This window comes from Crotalus tigris, unplaced genomic scaffold, assembly GCF_016545835.1.
Source record: "Crotalus tigris isolate CLP2741 ecotype Arizona unplaced genomic scaffold, ASM1654583v1 scf7180000023722.550826, whole genome shotgun sequence".
In the NCBI taxonomy this organism is placed as follows: domain Eukaryota; kingdom Metazoa; phylum Chordata; class Lepidosauria; order Squamata; family Viperidae; genus Crotalus; species Crotalus tigris.
In genome coordinates, this window is record NW_024100140.1 from 279827 (window position 1) to 300392 (window position 20566).

General features: G+C 35.3%; 1 protein-coding gene across 2 annotated transcripts in view; it reads right to left on the minus strand.

The window, feature by feature from the left end:
• RFTN1 (raftlin, lipid raft linker 1) overlaps window positions 1-20566 on the minus strand; it is a 118454-nt gene that overhangs the window by 15550 nt on the left and 82338 nt on the right. For both annotated transcript variants that reach the window (XM_039321231.1, XM_039321232.1), the window contains exon 7: window positions 11619-11734. In XM_039321231.1, the coding sequence (XP_039177165.1) occupies window positions 11619-11734 (116 nt within the window). The remainder of the gene's footprint in view (window positions 1-11618; window positions 11735-20566) is intronic.

Genomic DNA, 20566 nt, shown 5'->3' on the forward strand with positions numbered 1-20566 from the left:
GCTACATTTGGATAACTGCCGCATGGCTGGGGACACATGGTCTGCCCTCCTCCAACAACACGAAGTCTGGAAAGTTTCAGAAGACAATTGTTGTGCATGATAGACATATGGGGAAGAGACCCAAGCACTGCAGTGTTTCAGTGGGATGAGATGGGAGGAGAGCGATGGGAGGGCAATGCAGTGATCCTGTGGTGAATTGTAATGGCGAATGACTGCAGGATTTTGCAGCCATTGTAACTTTGAAATGAGTTTATATGTAGTTTTTGGGGGAAGTCTGTCATAATTTAGGATGTTTATTAAATGGCCTATTGTACCTGGAGAATAACCTGTACAATATTATATAATCAAACACGAACATCTTTTGGGGTGCTTTTGAAATTTCTTCCAGCACCATGTCATCAACAGCAGAATTATGCTAGCTTGTAAAAGTCGGCATAGAATTTTTTTTACACATTTTGTAACTTTATACTGCATAATACCAAATATATATGATTCGTTATCAGTGGTACAGGATCTAATTTGGGGAAGGAGGCGAGGTTGTCATGCAGAAATACAAGCTAATTTGAGGGCTGATCCACATGGAGCTCTGTTTCATCTGTCCTGTTTGCCATTGTTCACTCCCTAGAGACTAAAATGGACGTTCGGAAACTTGAGCTGGCCACAAACAAGGAGTGTATATCAGAAGTGGTGACACTTTGAGAGCTGTATGCAACAAAATTTCATTTTTATGTATGCTGATTGGTGTACATGCAAAGTGACAATAAAGATTGTTGTTGTTGTTGTTACTATTATTAATCAAACTCATGAAAGACTCCTATTGCCTAGATATGTTGCTCAGCTGTTACCTGGATTCATCAGTTATCTGACGTAAGTAGTTAACTTTCCTCTGTTGAGAAACTGATATGTAAATATTTCCAGAGTGAGAATGCATTTAACATGGCATCAACTAAACTTCATTCACTAGGCTATGGGGAGATGTTCAGCGTAAATGGGGGAGATATAATTTTTTCAATATAAAATAGTGTTTCCATAACCATTTGCTATTACATATAGTCTTTAAGTTACGACTGTAATTGAGCCCACAATTACTATCGTAAATAGTGATAGTCATAAGTCAGGTTACCACATGACAGGCCCAATTTTATAACCTTTTTAGTGGAAGTTTTAAGCAAACGTGGCAATTGCAAAGCCGTTAGTCGTTAAGCAAGCCCATTGTTTGCAATAGGGTGATTTTTGCTGGAAACTGGAAGTAAATGCTAATTTCTGGCAACAACAGTATAACTCATGATCACATGACTGTGAGGTGCTATAAACACAGCTGTAAATACAGGCAAGCTTCAGAGTGCCCCAAATGCAATCAAGCGATCATGTGAAGAAGATATGGATACAGGAATTTAGAAACCAAGACATAATTACCTTTTGGGATGTCCACTCTACTACTACTACTATTACTACTACTACTACTTACTACTACTACTAATAATAATAATAACAACAATAACAATTGGAAGGGATCTTGGAGGTCATTTAATCCAACCCCCTGCTCCAGCAGGAAACCCTATACCATTTCAGGCAAATGGCTGTCCAGTCTCTTCTTAAAAACTTCCATTGTTGAAGCATTTACAGATTCTGGAGGCAGGTTGTTCCACTCATTATTTGTTCTGTCAGGAAATTTCTCCTTAGTTCTAGGTTGCTTCTCTCTGATTAATTTCCGTCATTTGCTTCTTGTCCTGCCTAAAGGTGCTTTGGAGAATAGCTCAACTCCCTCTTCTTTGTGGCAACCCGTGAGATATTGGAATACTGTTATGTCACCCCTCGTCCTTCTCTTCATTAAGCTAGACATATCCAATTCCAGCAACCGTTCCTTATATGTTTTAGCCTCCAGTTCCCTAATCATCTTTGTTACTCTTCTTTGTACTCTTTCTAGAGTTTCAACATCTGTTTTACATCGTGGTGACCAAAACTAGATGCAGTAGTCCAAGTGTGTGGCCTTACCAAGGCACCTTAAAGTCGTATTAACACTTTACGTGATCTTGATTCTATCCTCTGTTAATGCAGCCTAGCAGGACTGCATTAATGTTGAATGGTCATTAAGTGACCGATCATAAGACTAGGACTACCTTCATTTTTTAAAGTTTTTTTTAATTCATAAAATAAATTCATGGAACATTGTATCTGTTCAGAATGTAGCAAGTCACCATAGAATCTGTGCAACTTAACTAGAGAATTAAGTTCTCATCCCTCATGAGAAAATGCTCACCCTGCCTAACTCAAAAACAATGAGGGAACAATCCTTGGGAACAACTGAAACAAGTCCATGATTATCATAGAAATAGATTAGTCCTCAATCAGACCAGGTAAGAAAATCTGAATGCTGAGTTACCATAAGATTATCACATTGATTGAAATCCTTTGGAAATTGAAAAATGGCTAGAAAGGAAACCTAAAAAAAGTGGACAGATTTACAGTAAGTTACGGGGATCCCATTCCTTCACAAATGGGTAAAAAGAGTTTCTCCTAATTAATTCTGTCAGAAGCATCAGATTGACAAACATTTCAAAACCAAGAACAGAAAGATGGGTATTCTTCCATTCATTGACTTAGATGCACCAGCTAAACTAAATGGAAGGATATCTTCCTCTTCTTCTAAAAAAGACAAATAGATGCATGCAATTGTATTTTTTTTTTCAAGAGAGCTTAAATTGTCTTTAAATGCAGCAAGAACAAAATCAATGACATATTATCTAAATAAATAGGGGGCAAATCCTTAATTCCTAATCTGTAGTTTTATTCATGTCTTGAAGGCTTTATGCATTCACAGAAAATTGAACCAACATAGCATTATATGCAATATAAAATTTTTTTGCTTGATTTATTCCAGTATAGAGAGAATTAAAAATCTTTATGGATTTTTCATTTTATTGGAGCAGAAAAATAAGCATTTCTTTCAGCAAACAGATTACTTTAATTTTACTTGCATTTATTTAAGAAATTTATATCTGTTTCAGATGCACTCTTCCATTCTTCCACCTTCTTATAACTAACTCCTCTGATCAGAGTAAAACAATAATGGGAGATCAGATTTTTGTATGCCTAACCAAGGATTACTATGGTAGATTAACTATTCTCTACTAGTAAAGTAAAGTTCCCTAATAAAGTTTATGCCATTTTTAGCTACTGTTAATATTAGCTATTTCTACAGAACTCCCCATCTAAATATGGGCTTTAACTGTATTAACTGGTTATTTCTTTCAAGATGGTAGGACATGTTTTCTGTCTTCAATCTTCTCTGGAGCCTTTTATATAAGGAAGACAGGATTCTCATTACTCATCTTCCTTCTTTTATGGTTTTTGAACCCTATCATGGTCCATTTCAAGAGTCTTCCTTCATCTCCTCCAGAACCAACAAAATATGTATTCACTGTGAATAGTATCTTATCTATTTTGTCTTGTTCCTATGGGGGCCACCACTCTGCAGTTCTTCACTCTTCCTTGCTAATACATCAGTTCTCCTTTTTTTGTGAGAAAGTTTTTGTCTGAAAAGATGTGTTACCTCTTCTTCCATCAACTATGTTATTAACTTAAAAACAGCTCATATGATAGATAGCTCATAGCTGTAGCATGCTCTCACAATAGAAAGATTGTCCAAAGTATATATAGTATTATTTTTCTACTTGCATGCAAATTGATATATACTTTTAACACCTCCACATTAAATGCTACAAAGAAAGTTGAGTAAATATTAACCTAATAATTAACCTAATAATAATTCTAAGTCTTTTTATATATCATGATAATACTTTGTTTAGGGATATGTTAAATTAATCCAATATTTATTATGTTTTTTCATATATATATTAGCAAAGTTTAACAGCATTTTCTATAAGGTTTTATAATTTTTTTAAAAGTTTTTAAAATGTATGCAACAAAAATATATGCAAAACTACAATGGAAAGTTATTTTTATCCCGACTGTTTACTTTTATACCAATTATTTAGTCTAAACATCTTATTTAAAAAAAGGTGTGAAAAATGCTCCTTATGTTCAAACTGCTGCCAAACCACACTGTTTTATCTACCAGTGATCTCTGCAAAACTTGACATCTGGCATTTTGAAGATTTTCAAGGAAGACACATGTGCAGATATATTCACAAAGAAACCACATATGTAGAACGCTTAATAGATTCAATTTTTAATATATATTGAAACAGGATCCCCAAGAGCCACAAATACCTCATTTTCTCCTTCCTCCTTTCTAGTTCACTCTGAAAAATAGCAAATAGGATCTTTCAGGAGATTGAACTTCACACTCATCACCACTGGCCCTCCTGCTGCTCAGAGCTCCCCAACTGACTGGCTACAGACATCAAACTGTATTTATCAGGCCCACAATCCCTATGCACTTAACATTTACAGATCTAACACTGAACTGAGGATGTTTTGCTAACTGTGTACATGACAAGTGCAGCCTTTCTCCGATCTTCATAGCTGAGGCCAGTAAATGAACTGATGTGAAAGGCATTTGCCATCTCTCTTGACATAAGCTTTGCTGACCCAATGCCAAAAGGAAGAACAAGGAAGCTTTTTCACTGGAAATTTTCCATTGAAAAATATATAGTAAAAGGATTTAAATGATTGGAAAAAATTACAGTTATCTTTGCTGGGGAAAATCTCAGCGGTTAAAATGAATGTTCTTCCAAAGTTTCTTTTTTTGTTTCAAATGATACCTATTTTGAAAAAAGATGCCAACTTGGAGGAATGGCAGAAGGGTATTAACAAGTTTATTTGGGCAGAGAAAAAACCAAGAGTTACGTTTAAGATTATACAAGATGCATGGGAAAGAGGAGGACTTAAGGTGCCTAATTTAAAATTGTATTATGATGCGGTGGCTTTAACATTGATTAGTGATTGGCTTAACTTAACAAATAAAAATATACTTTTTGAGGGATGGGATTTATTATATGGGTGGCATGCATATTTAATTTATAATAAAAAAGTAGATCAGGTTTTTAAATCTCATATTTTAAGAAATGTTTTATTATGTGTCTGGAAGAAGTATTATTGTAAGTTAAATTATAAAATTCCAATTTGGGGGATTCCTAGACACCTGATACAGGGGGTATCTAGGAGTGTGAATTTGGATAGGATTTCTTATAAGGAATTACTTAGTTTGGTAGGGAAGGATTGGCAATTAAAATCTTTAGCTGAGTTGAAGCAAGAAAATATTGTACACTCTTGGTTTCAGTATAATCAATTGTTAGTTAGGTGGAGTTTAGATCAAAAGGTTGGTATTACTTTAGGGGACGTGAATTTGGTAAAACAGATTAAAGATCAAACTCGAGCCCATATAAAGAGAATTTATAATGTTTTAATAGAATTGGATTCTGAAATGGAGTTAGTTAAAGATTGTATGGTAAAATGGGCTCAAAATATTCAAGAGCCGATTCTATTGGACACATGGGAGACAATTTGGGTTAGAAATGTAAAATTTACTCAAGCTCAAAATTTAAGAGAAATTTTTTATAAAATGTTTTATAGGTGGCATTTGGATCCTCAAAAGCTGTCCTGTATGTATCCTAATTTACAGCCCAAATGTTGGAGATGTGGAAGCTTAGATGCAACTTATTTTCATATTTGGTGGATTTGTAGAAATATAAAAGCTTTTTGGATTAAGATTTGGTGGAACATTCAAAAGATTTTTAAGAGAAAGATAAATTATTTTTGTTAAATGTTATTGTAGATTTTGATGTTAAAGAAATTAATTTGATGTTGAATCTTATAACAGCTGCAAGATTATTGGTACGGCGATATTGGAAGAAAGATTCTTTGCCTACTATGGAAGAATGGATACTTAAGGTGTCTAATTTAGCAGAAATGGCAAAAATTTCCGCTTATTTGAAGGATTATTCACAAGAAAGATATATTTCGGTTTGGAGAAGATAGATAGATTATATTCAGAATAAATATGAGACTAAAAAGTATTATCTAGTTTATGAGTAAATTTTAGATTATTATTAATAGTTTAATATGGTTGAATTTATATTAGTTTTAGTATTATGGTTTAATTATATTATTATTTTCGTTTTTAATTTGTTAATATTTATTTTGAAAAGGAGTTAAAGTATGTTATGGATTTGATTGTTTTTATAGTTGGGTAATGTTAGTTAGATTATGATTGTTTATTTGTAACCCTGTAATCAGCTCTGGGAAGTGGGGGAGGGGTGGGAGGAATTTGGGATATACATTGTACAAAATTTTTAAAACTTTTAATAAAAAAAGAAAGAAAAATGTATAGTCCATCAATTAAGGTAACAAAAAATGAATGCTCTAATCCTTGTGATTCTGAATATTGATATGAATTAAAGAAGAATACAAGCATTTTATTCTGACATAGATCTCTGGTGTATTTGGTCCAGAGGCTGTATTCTGGATGGCAATGGCTATCTAAATTTCTTCTAATCCTGTATTGAATAGTCAAGTATTGAACCTGGACTGTCTTCTTTTTTTTTCTAGTTTTTTTCTTAGTAGTTGTGGAGAAGAATAAAAATAATGTTAGTAGTTGCCTATTGCCATGAATTGTCTATGGATGACAAAATTGTGGCGTATGACCAATCTTCATTTCTCTAAGGCAGAGGTCCCCAACCTTTTGGGCACCAGGGACCACCTCCGTGGAGAGGTCTTTCCACAGACCAGAGTGGGCATGGTTTTGTATGCTGCCAGCATCTCGCGGATGGGGCTTTGCTTGGTATGTGTGGCCTGGTTGCTGGCATGCTGCGGTCCAGTACTGGTCCATGGACCGGGGGTTGGGGACCCCTACTCTAAGCTACAACAGCATATTGTCAATAACGTGTATTAGATATCATACCTCAATTATTGTTCTGGTTCATGAAAGATGTATGCCCTTCCAGTCTGGGCTATATGTTCCTTATTCAAAAATAGTATAAGGCTGTTTTCCACAAAAGCATGGCTGGAAATACTCTCTTTGCTAATTTCTGTCACTAGAGATTGCAGGGACAGTGCCAGCATGCTAGAGGAGATATAGGATAGATCTTGAAAAGAAGATCATGAATGTTTGAAATCATATTTTCTTTTGCTAGATCCCGAAACATTATATCAGGCCATAGAGCAGTGGTTCTCAACCTGTGGGTTGGGACCCCATTTGGGGTCGAACGACCATTTCACGGGGGTCACCAAACAACGCAGTCTGCCATTCCCCCCCCTTTTTTTCTTAGCTGTGCTACTCCCTTTTATTCTATTGGCTTTTGAAAGCCAATAGAATAGACTCTCTTGAATAGAGTCTAATTCTATTGGCTTTCAAAAGCCAATAGGAATTGTCCAGGCTGTCTCTGCCCTGCTGAGCCTGCCAAAAGTCCCATTCTGCAAATGGTGCTGCGCTAGTTGAGTAGTCCTCGACTTATGACCGGTTGGGGGTTGCGGCATTAAAAAGGTTGAGAACCACTGCCATAGAGGGACATTCACGTTGGCTGAAATAAAAGATTACTCCTTAAAGGAACATCACTCCCTGTTGTTTCTTGAAGTTTATGTGCAAGTTGTGCGGGGGGGGGGCTCAAAGGAGAGTCATAGTTTTTTCTTTCAGAACCTCTTTGATCTGTGTGTATCAGCAGGCCATGTGGGGCATTAAATTTTCAGAAAAGTAAATGGGGAGAGCCTCGTCTACTTTTCTGGAAAGGTTTCTTGCTTAATCCACAGGACCAGAATGCTGAGGACTGCAGCCTCCATCACCCCATACCAACATATCAGTTGTTGCAGGTGGAAAAGCAGTAGAAAGACCCCATCCTTCTTGCAACGCAGGTTCCTACAGGTGGATAAATCTATGATTTTAGCCATCTGTCAAAACCTGACCCTGCTCTTAACATCAATTCACCTTTGGAAGAGATACTGGATCTTTTTTAACTGCAGGTAAATCCACAAATCTCAACCTTATCTTGACCTTCAATTAATTGTTAAAATAGCACAATAGATCTATCTATGCAAGCAAAACTGAAACAAGGAAAAAAGATTTAATGCTAAATCACACAAAGCCTATTGAAATTAATAAAGTCTGATATCTGTAGAACTGGAGTAATTAGGAAGTAGGACACATGTGGCTATTAAAAGCCGTATATCAGTTTCTTCTACATTTGGTTAAATAACTCAGCTGTCTTACATCCTGTTGACTGCTGGCAAGAATCATATACTGTGGCAGCTGGAAGGTTTACATTTTTTGCATACTGACATTTTACACACATACAGAGTACTATGATGAGCATATTCCTGTTGCTTACACTTGTGAAGCTGCTCTATTTGTAGAAATTAAGCATGCCAAGTTTTTTTTTCATTAGAATGACAATGCCAATTCCCATTCAAAGGAAGGTCATGTTGTTGAACTAAACTGCATATGAAAATGCAACTTGAACTACATTTCTCAGACCATTCAGAAAGAAAAAAATGAAAGTCTGCATAATTTTTATGATAAAAATTATAAGATGTGCTAGAGTTTCATACCCGTATCAATATACAAAGCAAGGGAAAAGCTAAGAGGAACTTCAGTGTGTTGCTAATGTTGAATTCAGAATGGTTGGAAAGCGTATTTCATCCACTTTTAACCAGTATTTATTGAATGAGAGTCTAACAACAAATCTACCACTCTAAATTCCATCATGGAAGAAAAATAGCACATTAAGAAAACAACTCCACAGGAGTATGAGATCATTGAGCTGTGTTATCTTCCTTCTGACAAACCCCCAGAGGAAGAAGTAGAGTAGAAACTGCTAAAGCAAGATTTTCAAGAGAAACCAGTAGAGTCACAGATGCTGGACCAAGTAAGACTGAGTCAAGCAGCAGTTCTGGAGGCAAGTGAGTTAATGAAGAAAACTGCTGCACTCCATTTGCCATCCTTCCCTAAATTATTGTCACGAATGAAGGCAAATATACGTGTCCCAGGATAATGTTGCAGGATCTAATCTGAGTTGGTTACCAGGATCAGAGATTTAGTCTTCCAAGCTTTCAGACTCATACTGGAGCCTATCCTCAGGGAACTTCTATCCCTCTGCTAAAGAGAAATTCCCTGAGGATGGCCTCCAGCATGAATCCAAAAGCTCAAAAGTCTAAATCTCTGATCTTGGTGACCAATACAGATTGGATCTAGAATCTGCCTCTACATCCTAGAAAACTAGGCTCAGGAAAACTGCAAAAATAAAGTTCTACAATATTTTAAACAACAGAGAAAGAGGAAGCAAGACAGCCACCGTGTGGCAGCTCTTTAGTAAGCTCCTCATCCTCTTATTTTAATTACTTTTATATGGTTGTAAACAAGAGATGCTTGTGCTCAGAGCTATGCAGCATTGAAACCTACACCTGCTGGCAGCTTTTCCACCAGCTGGCAGCTTTACAGGCAACATTCGGCTGCTTTTGACATCTTGCAGTAGCCTCTTGTACTCCTCATCTGTTTCTATTTCTTTGTTTTTATCCCCCAAATTCTGCTGTGCCTTTACTCTAGATTATATTTTATTTATGGTCTTCCTGTCAACTGATTTCGTTTTTATTTTGGACTCTCCCTCCCCATCTCCTAAGCTTGCAAATAGTTATTAATACCAGCAAAACCTAAGCAGTCCTGTTTGATGGACTTGACTGGATACCAAGAAATCTCAGGTTTGTATTTTAGACTGGGACATTTTTGAAAAATTGAGAAGAAGGCAAATAACTTCCATATTGTTGACAAAAAAAAACCCCAGTTGATCTTGACTCAAGAGAGACTCTGTTTCTTTGATTCCTGGGAATTTTCTTGTTCATAGGACTGGAGTTTAGAGCAAGACACTTACCTAAAACTAGTAAGTAACCAGGGTGATTGACATAACATTAAACAACACTTCCCCCTCTTCTGATATTCAGCTCCATCCAGGAACTAGACCAAAGGCTGAATAATGAAAACAAAACTTTTGCAATAAATCTAAACAAATAGGGATTAGAACTTGGCCCAATTTTTAACAGAGCAGTCAAGAAATGTTATCTTAAAACCAACAAAATAGCCATGAAGTCAATCTAGTAGGATTGACCCAAACAGTAAACAATCTTTATTACTATAGCTTGATTTTATTTGGATAGCGAAGATTTTGCAAGTGATGACTTCTTATATTATTATAATATTTACAATCATCATGATCAAATTAAATCCTGACTAGATCATCATAATTTGTTTCTCAAAATACTATTTTTGGGTAAAAACTCAGTCATGTATTTGTGTGTGTTTATGTGTACTGAAAATGTATTTCTGTATGTATGTAAACACACACACACACATACACACACAGCAAACACTCATCTTTAAGGCTCTTCATTTAGGAACTTTTTCCAGCTAAATTTGCTGGAAATTTAAACAAAGGATGCCTGATAACTACATTCCTCTGAAATACCGCTAGTGAGATGATTAGCCTTTTCTCCCCTAGCTCCTGCCCACTGGAACATCATGCCCTTCAAGGTGATATCCGCCCCCACCTTCTTGGCCTTCTGGGATTTAGAACAGGTTCTGCTGATTGACCTCGGTTCCCAACAGGGATGTTCCACACGGGAGGTGTTAGTGAATTGAGAAAAGATTCTACCTCTACCCCACTGTGTATTGTATACTTCCTTAGCCATATATGTTAATTTTATTAATATTTATTGTTTTACTATTTTAATGTTTTACATCAGAGATGTGAAACTCGCATCATCACATGACGTGCCACAACATATCACGACTTTTTTTCCATTGCCGGCAATGGGGTGGGTGTGGTTTTGCCATGATGCATCCGGCCCGCGGGCCTGCAATTTGACACCCCTGTTTTTACATTGTTGTTTTTAACTTGTTAAAAGCTCCTGGAATCAACTGACAGCAAGATGGGCAGCCTATAAATGTAATAAATAAATAAGTTGTATCTACTTGCTCTTTGAGTTTTGATTAGCAACTGAATTTGTTTTTTCTATTAATATTAATTAGATCACTGTAAAAATTTGAGTGCTTGAATATGCTGTTTGAGTATAAATGTTCTTAAATTTATTTTTATATCTCTGCTTGAAAATTAATCATAGGACATAAATGTTTTTATATAATTTTTCTTTTTGAAATCTCATTTAAATAAATAGCTTAATTTTGTCTAAGAGTTGTTCAACAATTTTAGAACTAAGCAGGAATAAGTAGATTATAAGGAGACTTGACATAATAATAAAAATTCTTCTTTTAAAAAAGCAGTTTTGTTTTATGAAGTGTACATTCCATACAAACAGATAATAATGTAAGAAGTCTCAGGTAAATTTTATGTGCGATGCATGAATAATTTTATTCTGCATAGATTTGCTGTAAGAAAGAAACACTTTCTGAGAATTTTCTTGGCAATTGTTTTTAAAAGGCTAAAACAGAAATCATGATGAATGCACAATAAAAAAGTAAACATTGAAGCTAATCAACAATCACAACATTGGTGGGAGAATTAATGCAGTATGAAATTAATTGGTGAAAAATGAAGATAAAACATAAGCAAGATAAAACAATTATTTTTAAAGAAATACAGATATTAGTTTAAAATTTCTCTCATTGAGTTGTGAATCAAGGTATTAGAAATACGTCAAAATTATATACTTACATCTAAGATTGTCCATTGCTCTACAACAATAGCATCATAGCCTTGCATACTTCTGCTATCATCTACAGAAGGATCTTCAAAGATGAATACTCCATCTGTCATGCCCTGGAAGGTATCTGTCCGACACAAATAAGTTCTATAAACTGTATTATTAGCTATTATCTGTTAACAACAATCTGTGCATTATTTATCACAATCCAAGATTTTTCTTACCATGTTATGAAATACTAGAAGCTGGAATATATCTCTGGAGGGCTAAAATTTATTAGCATGAATGATAGTAATAGAACTAGTACGTTTCCATTTGAATTCTGCAATGCATTGCTGGTAATCATGAGTGCTGGATTTAATTCGTACTAGTATACCACATATGGGAAACATTCACATACCCAAACATACTGATGCATAAATTGTAAAGCTTCCACTGTCATTATTGTAATATTGTTCTGACTCCATGAAGTCCAACAACTTTTCAGGGGCTTAAGGATTTAGTGCTACAGTGGTATAAAGATTTTACAGCTGTATTATTTAGATGATACAGATATCTTTATGGACTTCTGGCAAGATCATTTGGCACATTTTCATCATATCTTTAAGCATTTACTAAAAGCAAGACTGTTTATTATTAAAATATCAAATACTTAGGATATATCTGGATATCAAATACTTAGGATATATAGTAACCCACAGAGATCTCAAGTGGAAGCCAACCGCCATTTGATTTGACAAATAATTAAAAAACAATTCATTTTGAATAAGCTATATGGTATCAATAATTCATCCCCAGTTTTTGGGATTTAGTTGCTCCTTTGATTGATCTTATTCAGAAGGCTAAACCAATGGAAGTTACACAAACTGAGGGATGTGACAGAGCATTTCAGAATGTGAAGTATGCTATACGCCAAGCTCTATTTCTCAAGAGACCAGATTTTCATGACACATGACAATGAAGATAGATGCCTCATAGGTATCAGAGCTACTCTCAAACAAGGTCCATTAAGGGATGTAGGCCCATTGCCTTAATTAGCAGGAAACTATTATCTTGAGAAACAAGTTACTCCACTATAGAACAGGAGTGTCTAGCCATCTAATGGGATTTATACATCTACATTATTTAATAGGGAAGTCATTTAAACTTTTTACTAATCATCACGCTTTAATTTGTTATACTTCATGCATCAAACTAAGACAACATTGACTTGATGGTCACTGATAATACAACCATATCAATTCACCATTAAATATAAACCATGGAAAGAGAACCTAGCTGTAGATTATCTATCCTGATTGCCCAGTGGTCAATTTATATCACTGAAGAAGATCCAACATCTACTGAGATGTGCCAAGGATAAGCCAGCAAATAACCGAGACATTTATTTTACTCCAGTCATAAGATAAAATGATTAAAGCAATCAACAAATACTTATGGCATGTGTCGCTCTACCTCACAAAGTATTTGAAGCCTCTGTAAACCATTAAATAATAGATGGAAATGTGGTCCAAGGAAAATACCTGCCTTGTTGTGAGTAAGCCATATCAAGAGTAAATGAATATTCATAGATTTAATGTCTTTTGAACTTAAAGGCTGCCCTGAAGAAGAAAAAGAAAGCAAGGTAGGAAGAAAACATGGTAGAAAATGAAAAAAAGGCTAATAACTAACATCAGCAACTGGCAAAAACAAGCCACAGAAAAGGCCCACTAAACTCTACTTCCTGTCTATGCTGCCTGATCTTGAATCAACTTACTAATGCTTTTCTAAGGTCTTTTTGTAGTATTTGCCTATATAAGACATCAAACCACAATTTCTGGGCTACTTTTTCTGATAAAAACTTGGAGAAATACATGGAGGCCATCATTCCAACTGAAATCACATTAGAGAAAAATGAATTAAAGCACATTGCTTTTAAAATATCTACAAATCTGTGCCCCTATTCATGCAGCATTAATTACCCTGCCTCCATATACTTAAAGCTCCTATAATGGCAATTCTGTTTGCTAAACAAATATTCCCACTACATTATAGTGGCAAATTGCACAACACTTTGACAATGCAATTATGAAAAGTCATCAAGAACTGAATTTCTGATGTGTTATTTTAAAAACATCTATTTAAACCTTCTTGTTTTTACTAACTTCCTGAGTAGTTAACTTGTTTTTACTTACATTTTTGTGTGATTAATCCTATATATCTCAACATATTCTATTTACTTAAATAAAACTTAATGCTAAATGGCCAAGTAATGCCTCATTTGTTCTAATCACCATATCACATAACCATTAAACTAAATACTCAAGCTCTGTTATAATAATTATTTTTCTTTACCTTCAATCAGTTCGTGTAAAAGGTTAATCCCTCCCTTTAAAAGAGAACCTTCCATTATTACTGAATTTTTTATTAATGGGACGATGCTCCCTCACTGATCTCAAAAGACTATTTTCACTTGGGTATATAAATATTTGATGCTGTTCTGCTGGGCAAAATGTAAGTTTAATGTTCCTGCACATGATTTATAAGACAGTATGGGGGAAAAAAATCTTCTGCTATGATGACAATCATACTACTGGGAAGCAATGTCTCCTTGTGTTCTCTGTTTTCTTTGAACTATTAAATGCTCCATACAAAACTTAACCTTTGCATTACAGTTATTATTATAAAACTCACTGGCCCATATATAATATAGGTCAGTGATGGCGAACCTTTTAGAGATCGGGTGCCCAAAAACCCCTGCTGCGTCTCCCACCCTGCCTGCTCTGCCCCCACCCACCCCCTGCCCCCCGCCTGCAGGGCCACGCGCCTGCAGCAGATTGCCAGGCAGCCCTGCAGCACCATGGCAGCCATGCCCTCTGCCCACACCCGGCAGCATCATCTACACGCTATGGGGGTGCAAGGACGGAGTCTTGTCCCTGTTGCCCGGGGGCGACTCTCCTCCAGGGGGGCTGCTGGTGAGGAGGGGACCGTGGAGGGAGGGGGGCTGGGGCAACGACATGCGTGCCCACAGAGAGGGCTCCAAGTGCCATCTCTGGCACCTGTGCCATAGGTTCGCCACCACTGATATAGGTGTTTGTCCTGCAAATTTATAGATGTACAACCACTGCTTTGGCTGCTTTTTATTACAGGAGTTTTTTTCCTTGATTATGATTTGTGAATATCATAGCTTAGTGACTTTTTTGCCACAACCAGGTAAGTAACAAGGACACATAAATAGTTGTCTGTTTGTGCATTTGAGTTATATGTAGAATGTCCTATATGAAAATTATGTATGTATGTAAGAATTTTACAATGAGTCAAATTTTCCAACTCCTCTCAGTAAGCACAAATATGAATTACTTGAGTTCAATATACACATTTATTACTGATCATTTCATTTGATGATGGCTTTATTTAACAGCAAATTTGCTAAATATTCTGTAGAATGGAAATGGCATCTTGTTATTATTACAATGTTATTGCTAGTTTTTCAATCTGAATGTAATTCTGAAAGCAAATAATGTTCTTATTTGATAACAACATGATTTTCTTTGGACTGAAAATTAAACTTAACTTTCCTCAGAAACTAATCTTAACCTCTGCAATGTATTATCTTATCATAGTTTATAGAATTATAATTAGAAGGTTTGCCTAGAAGCAAGCTGATCTGTACCAATGAATTCTTCACCTCAAACTCATTATACAAATTTAAACTTATTTTGCTTGTGCAAAAAATGAACTGTTAAGCCAACATGCAATACTCTTTCTGAAGGAATTTTAATTCTTATTCTTTGGAAAACTCTCCAGAGTCTTGTAAATGCACTATTTTATGGTGTTTAAACAATAAGATAATGCTTTTCATATGCATCATTTAAGATGTTAAATAATAATTGATAATGATCTAGAAATCCAATTAAAAAACAACTTAATTTGGCATGTCTAAGGATTCATACTTTTGAAATTGCAGTATGCATTTGTATGAGAATAAATAAATAAATAAATAAATAAATAAAATAAACCATCTGTCTTCAAATAAGTTAGTTAACAATGTTCATGTTTTGCCAAAAAGAATACCCCACCCCAACCCGAAGGAAAGCATTCGCTCAAGTGCCTTTTAAAAATTCCCTTTTTAAAGGATTTAAAAAAAATATTTCCCTTAATATAATTTTCAACAAGATTTTCACTGAATATTTTAACTGGTGATGGCATTTATGGCTATAATACAACAGAAAACATTCTAAAAACTGCTTTCATTTGATTCACAAATTAAGCTACTTTTTAAGGTTCTCCATTGAGACCAGGGAGACATTTATTCAATCCCCACTCAACCATGGAGCTTACTGGGTGTCCTTGGGCCTGTTACTGACTCAACAAGTGTATTGCTATGGTGATTTAAATAAGGAGAGATTCTCATGGATGCACCCAAAGCTCCCAGAAACAAGACAGACTATAAATACTGTAAATAATATTATATGTCTGTAAAGTATTTGTGCTGCGTTAAATGTTTCATTGAATTCCACTCTTGGTAGTTTTTAAAACTGGTACAACTTAGCCAATTAGCTGGCTGGCCCTTGTTTCTACATGGGATGTAGTCAACTGAAGATATTTGATGAAATTGATGAACATGCTAGAAACGCTTTCCATTCCTGAGCATTTTAAATCCACCTCTACAAATTTATGATTCCCACAATGATAGTCAAAATTTCATCCCATACCAAACAATTTTCAAACTGATACCAATTGATTTTAATGAAAAGTTCATTCCTGTATATTTTGATTAGACTCCATTTCGGAATGGGTACTGTTTTTCTCCTGCAAGTAACCCAGCACTACTATCATACAAATACTGCAATTTCAATAATGCTGATAATAAAAATATAAATAATTTATATATAATGCAGGGTACATTGAGAGACAGCATAAAATGGTAGATTAGGACTGGAATTAAGACTCAAATCCATTTTAGTTATTGAAGCCTACTATAAAGATTTGCATTAGGCATTATTTCTCAGTTTAATCTTTCTGTTAACATTGGGGATAGACTTGCATCCTGAAGTCTTTTATTCTAAAACTGAACAAAAATGAACTAACAGGAATAGGAGATAAGAGGATGGAATATGCAATTGTTTCAGATAAACACAGATGAGTTTTTAAATGTGCCATAGGGCATAGAAAGTAAGGAATATATACATAGTAGTTACTCATACTCACTTTACACATAGAATAAAGTGAGCACTAGATCAGAAATTCTCAACTTATCTGAGTTAGTGAACACATTTGGAATTTAAGTATTTGTTGTAGATACTCTCACAGAAGAGTTGCACAGGGGTTTGATTCTCAAAATAAAAATGGCTGTCATGGGACATAAAACACCAAAGTATCATAATACTACATGTCAACTCTTCTAACCTGATTCCTTTGCATGATGCATGCTGATTTTTTTTGTTCTTTATCTGTCAGGAAGGCATACTTTCAGATAACACACACAGCACTGTTATTTTCTAAGAAAGTTGATGAAGCTTTCCAATATTTTTAGAAATAACTTTTTTTAAAAGGTAGAAGTCAGAGCAAGAATATTGGCAGCCACCAAAACACTCTAGCCCAGTGGTGGCGAACCTATGGCATGGGTGCTAGAAGAGGCACTCAGAGCCCTCTCTGTGGGCATGCGCGCCATCGCCCAGTCCTAGGCCTTCAGGTGGGTTTTATAAAACCTTTTCACTTTAGGCCTCGGCTGCCGTGTACAAAAAAAAAAAAGTTTCAATCAGTCAATTTAAACTTCTCGCGGGAAAAAAAAATCTTGCAAATGTTGGAATTGATTGATTGAACTTTTTAGTCCCACCCAGTCTGCCGTTACCACCACAGCCACGCCCACTCAATGGGCCACACCCACCCAATGGGCCACACCCACCCGGCACCTGATGATGCATAAGTGGGTTTTGGGTTGCAGTTTGGGCACTCAGTCCCTAAAAGGTTCACCATCACTACCCTATTTCAGTGCCATGCTAGGGAATATAGTGCTAAACACTGAAATTAGGTGCCAAAAATAGATCTATTTGAAGATAACAAAAAGGAATTTGCTTTCTGTAACAGAGTCTCACTTGCAATTAGAATGTCAATACTGGTCTCATCTTCATTAACACTAGCACTACGCAAAAAAACTATAATAATAATAATAATAATAATAATAATAATAGTAGTAGTAGTAGTAGTAGTAATAGTAGTGGTAGTAGTAGTAGTAGTAAAAACCATAAAGGCAATCAACACCTGGGCAATTCCAGTCATTAGGTACATAGCTGGAATAGTGGACTGGACTCAAGCAGAACTAAAAGCAATGGATAGGAAGACCAGAAAAATAATGACAATGAATCATGCCCTTCATCCACGCAGTGACTTTGACAGACTTTATCTACCAAGGCAAATAGATGGGCGTGGAATGCTACAAGTACATCAGATGGTTGAAGAAGAAAAAATGGCTTTGGAAGAATATCTGAAGAACAATGATGAAAATGCACTGAAGTTAGTATATCAGGAAGGCTTACTGACAGCAACAAACAGTAAGTGCCGCCTATGCAAAGAAGCTGAAGAAACAGTGGACCACCTGGTAAGCTGTCACAAGAAGATTGCACAGACTGACTACAAGCAGCAGCATGACAAAGTAGTGGTGCATTGGAAGATCTGCAAAAAATATCATTTGCCTGTAAGCAAAAACTGGTGGGATCATAAAATAGAGAAAGTCATAGAAAATGATAAAATTAAACTGCTCTGGGACTTCAGAATTCAAACAGACAAGCACCTGCAACATAACACCCCAGACTTAACAATTGTCGATAAGAAAGACAAAAAAGTCTGGATAGTGGACGTGGCAGTGCCTGGAGACAGCAGAATAGACGAGAAAGAACTGGAGAAGATAACAAAATACAAAGACCTACAAATAGAAATAGAAAGACTGTGGCAAAAGCAAGCAAGGGTAGTACCAATAGTAATAGGCTCCTTGGGTGCAATCTCAAAACAACTGGAGCACCACTTGAACACCATTGGCATTGACAAATTCGCTATTAGTCAATTGCAAAAGGCGCCCTTACTAGGAATTGCTTCCATCCTGCGACAATACCTGTAATACCATCAAACATCCACATCTGCCTATCCCAGGTCCTGGGTAAGGACTCGATAGGTAGACAAAATGTCAAATCCAGTCTGAACATCTGGCTGACTGTACGATGATCCATAATAATAATAATAATAATAATAATAATAATAATAATAATAATAATAATAATAAAACAGAAGATTGCTAAAGCTAAATGCATCTGCATTGAATCAGTAATTCAAAAGGAATCTGTCTAAAATCTCCACGTACATTGCCTTGAACTCTTTAAGGGAAGTACAGGAAAATAATTCTTAAATAAACAATTTTATTTTCAAGAGACAGAAAGGCAATAATATTAAACATCTTTAGATCTCCAGCCAAATTCTCAAACAAACTGTTCACTTCTCATAATAGCATCAACAAATACTATATTACAGCAAGAATAAAAGGGCCATTATCTTGTAGTTTCTCAATCATCACAAATTTCATTACTGGGTGAAGATCTAAAACTAGGGAACTTTTTATGAATGGATTGCCAACATACACCAAGGACTTTTTCTCTTCCACACCTTGCATATTATATCTAAAGCAGTCCCTTGCAAAAACTTTGGGCAATTTTATAGCTGTACTCTAAAATTGCTTATATAATTATTTATGAATGATAAAAATAATATGCATGCTTGAGATGTACACAATTAAGAACAGACAAAATTAATCTGTAGAAAGGAGTAGCAATGAGTTTAATTAAATCTTTGATATTATATAAGCCACGATTTCTACACTCAGAATGACTAAAAGTCAAAAACATTACTATCCTCTACCAGAGTACATAATAGTGAAGCGAATGAACAATTGCAGAATTAAGACTTTGTGGTTTGCAATCATTACATGGGATCTAAAATAGCTGATATGAAGGAAGAAGCTTTATTCTTAAAGAAAGAGAGTATCACATATTATGAAAAAGATCCCATATTATAGCAAAGAGGCATTTTATTCTAAACTTATGTTTCTAAAAATGCAGTTTTATTTACATATGATATATTTGTACCTACAGATTATTTTTTCTTAAAAATAATATAGTAGATTTTCAGAAAATTGTTTACTCAAAGCTAATGGGAAATTAAACCCCAAAGTTACTTCTAACTTGATTATGTATCAGCTTTTTGGTATTAACTAAAAAATTGGTTTAATAATACTCATCAAGAGCGGTCATGCAACAGATTGCAAAATATGTGGATGTTTTAAGTTACCAATAATTTTGGATGGTATTTATATCGCACAGCATAGCACAGCATAGCATAGCATAGCGTAGCATAGCGTAGCGTAATGTAACGTAATGTAGTGTAGCATAGTATCACATCCATAGAGAGCCAGTTAGTGTAGTGGTAAAAATGCTGGCCTATATTGGTATGTGTCCCCATATTCCTTGACTTACAACAGTTTGTTTAGTGATTATTCAAAGTTACTTGGCACTGAAAAAAATGACTTATGACAATTTTTCACACTTACAACAGTTGCAACATCCTCATGGTCACATGATCAAAATTCAGCTACTTGGCAACTGACTCATATTTATAACAATTGCAGCATATACCAGGTATATATATATAATCACCTTTTGTAATCTTCTGGCAAGCAAAGTCAATGAGGAAGCCAGATATATATGACAACGGCATTATTAACTTAACAACTGCAATGAGTCACTTAACAACTATGGCAAGAAAGGTAATAAATGAGCCAAAATTCACTTAGCAACTGTTTTGCTTGGCAACAGAAATTTTGGGCTTAGTAGTGGTCATAAGTTGAGGACTACCTTTAAAAAGTGGGATAAAAATAAAAAAATATATTAGTTTAGGTGGAATGGAAAAACTAGTAAAGGTGACAAAATCTTCT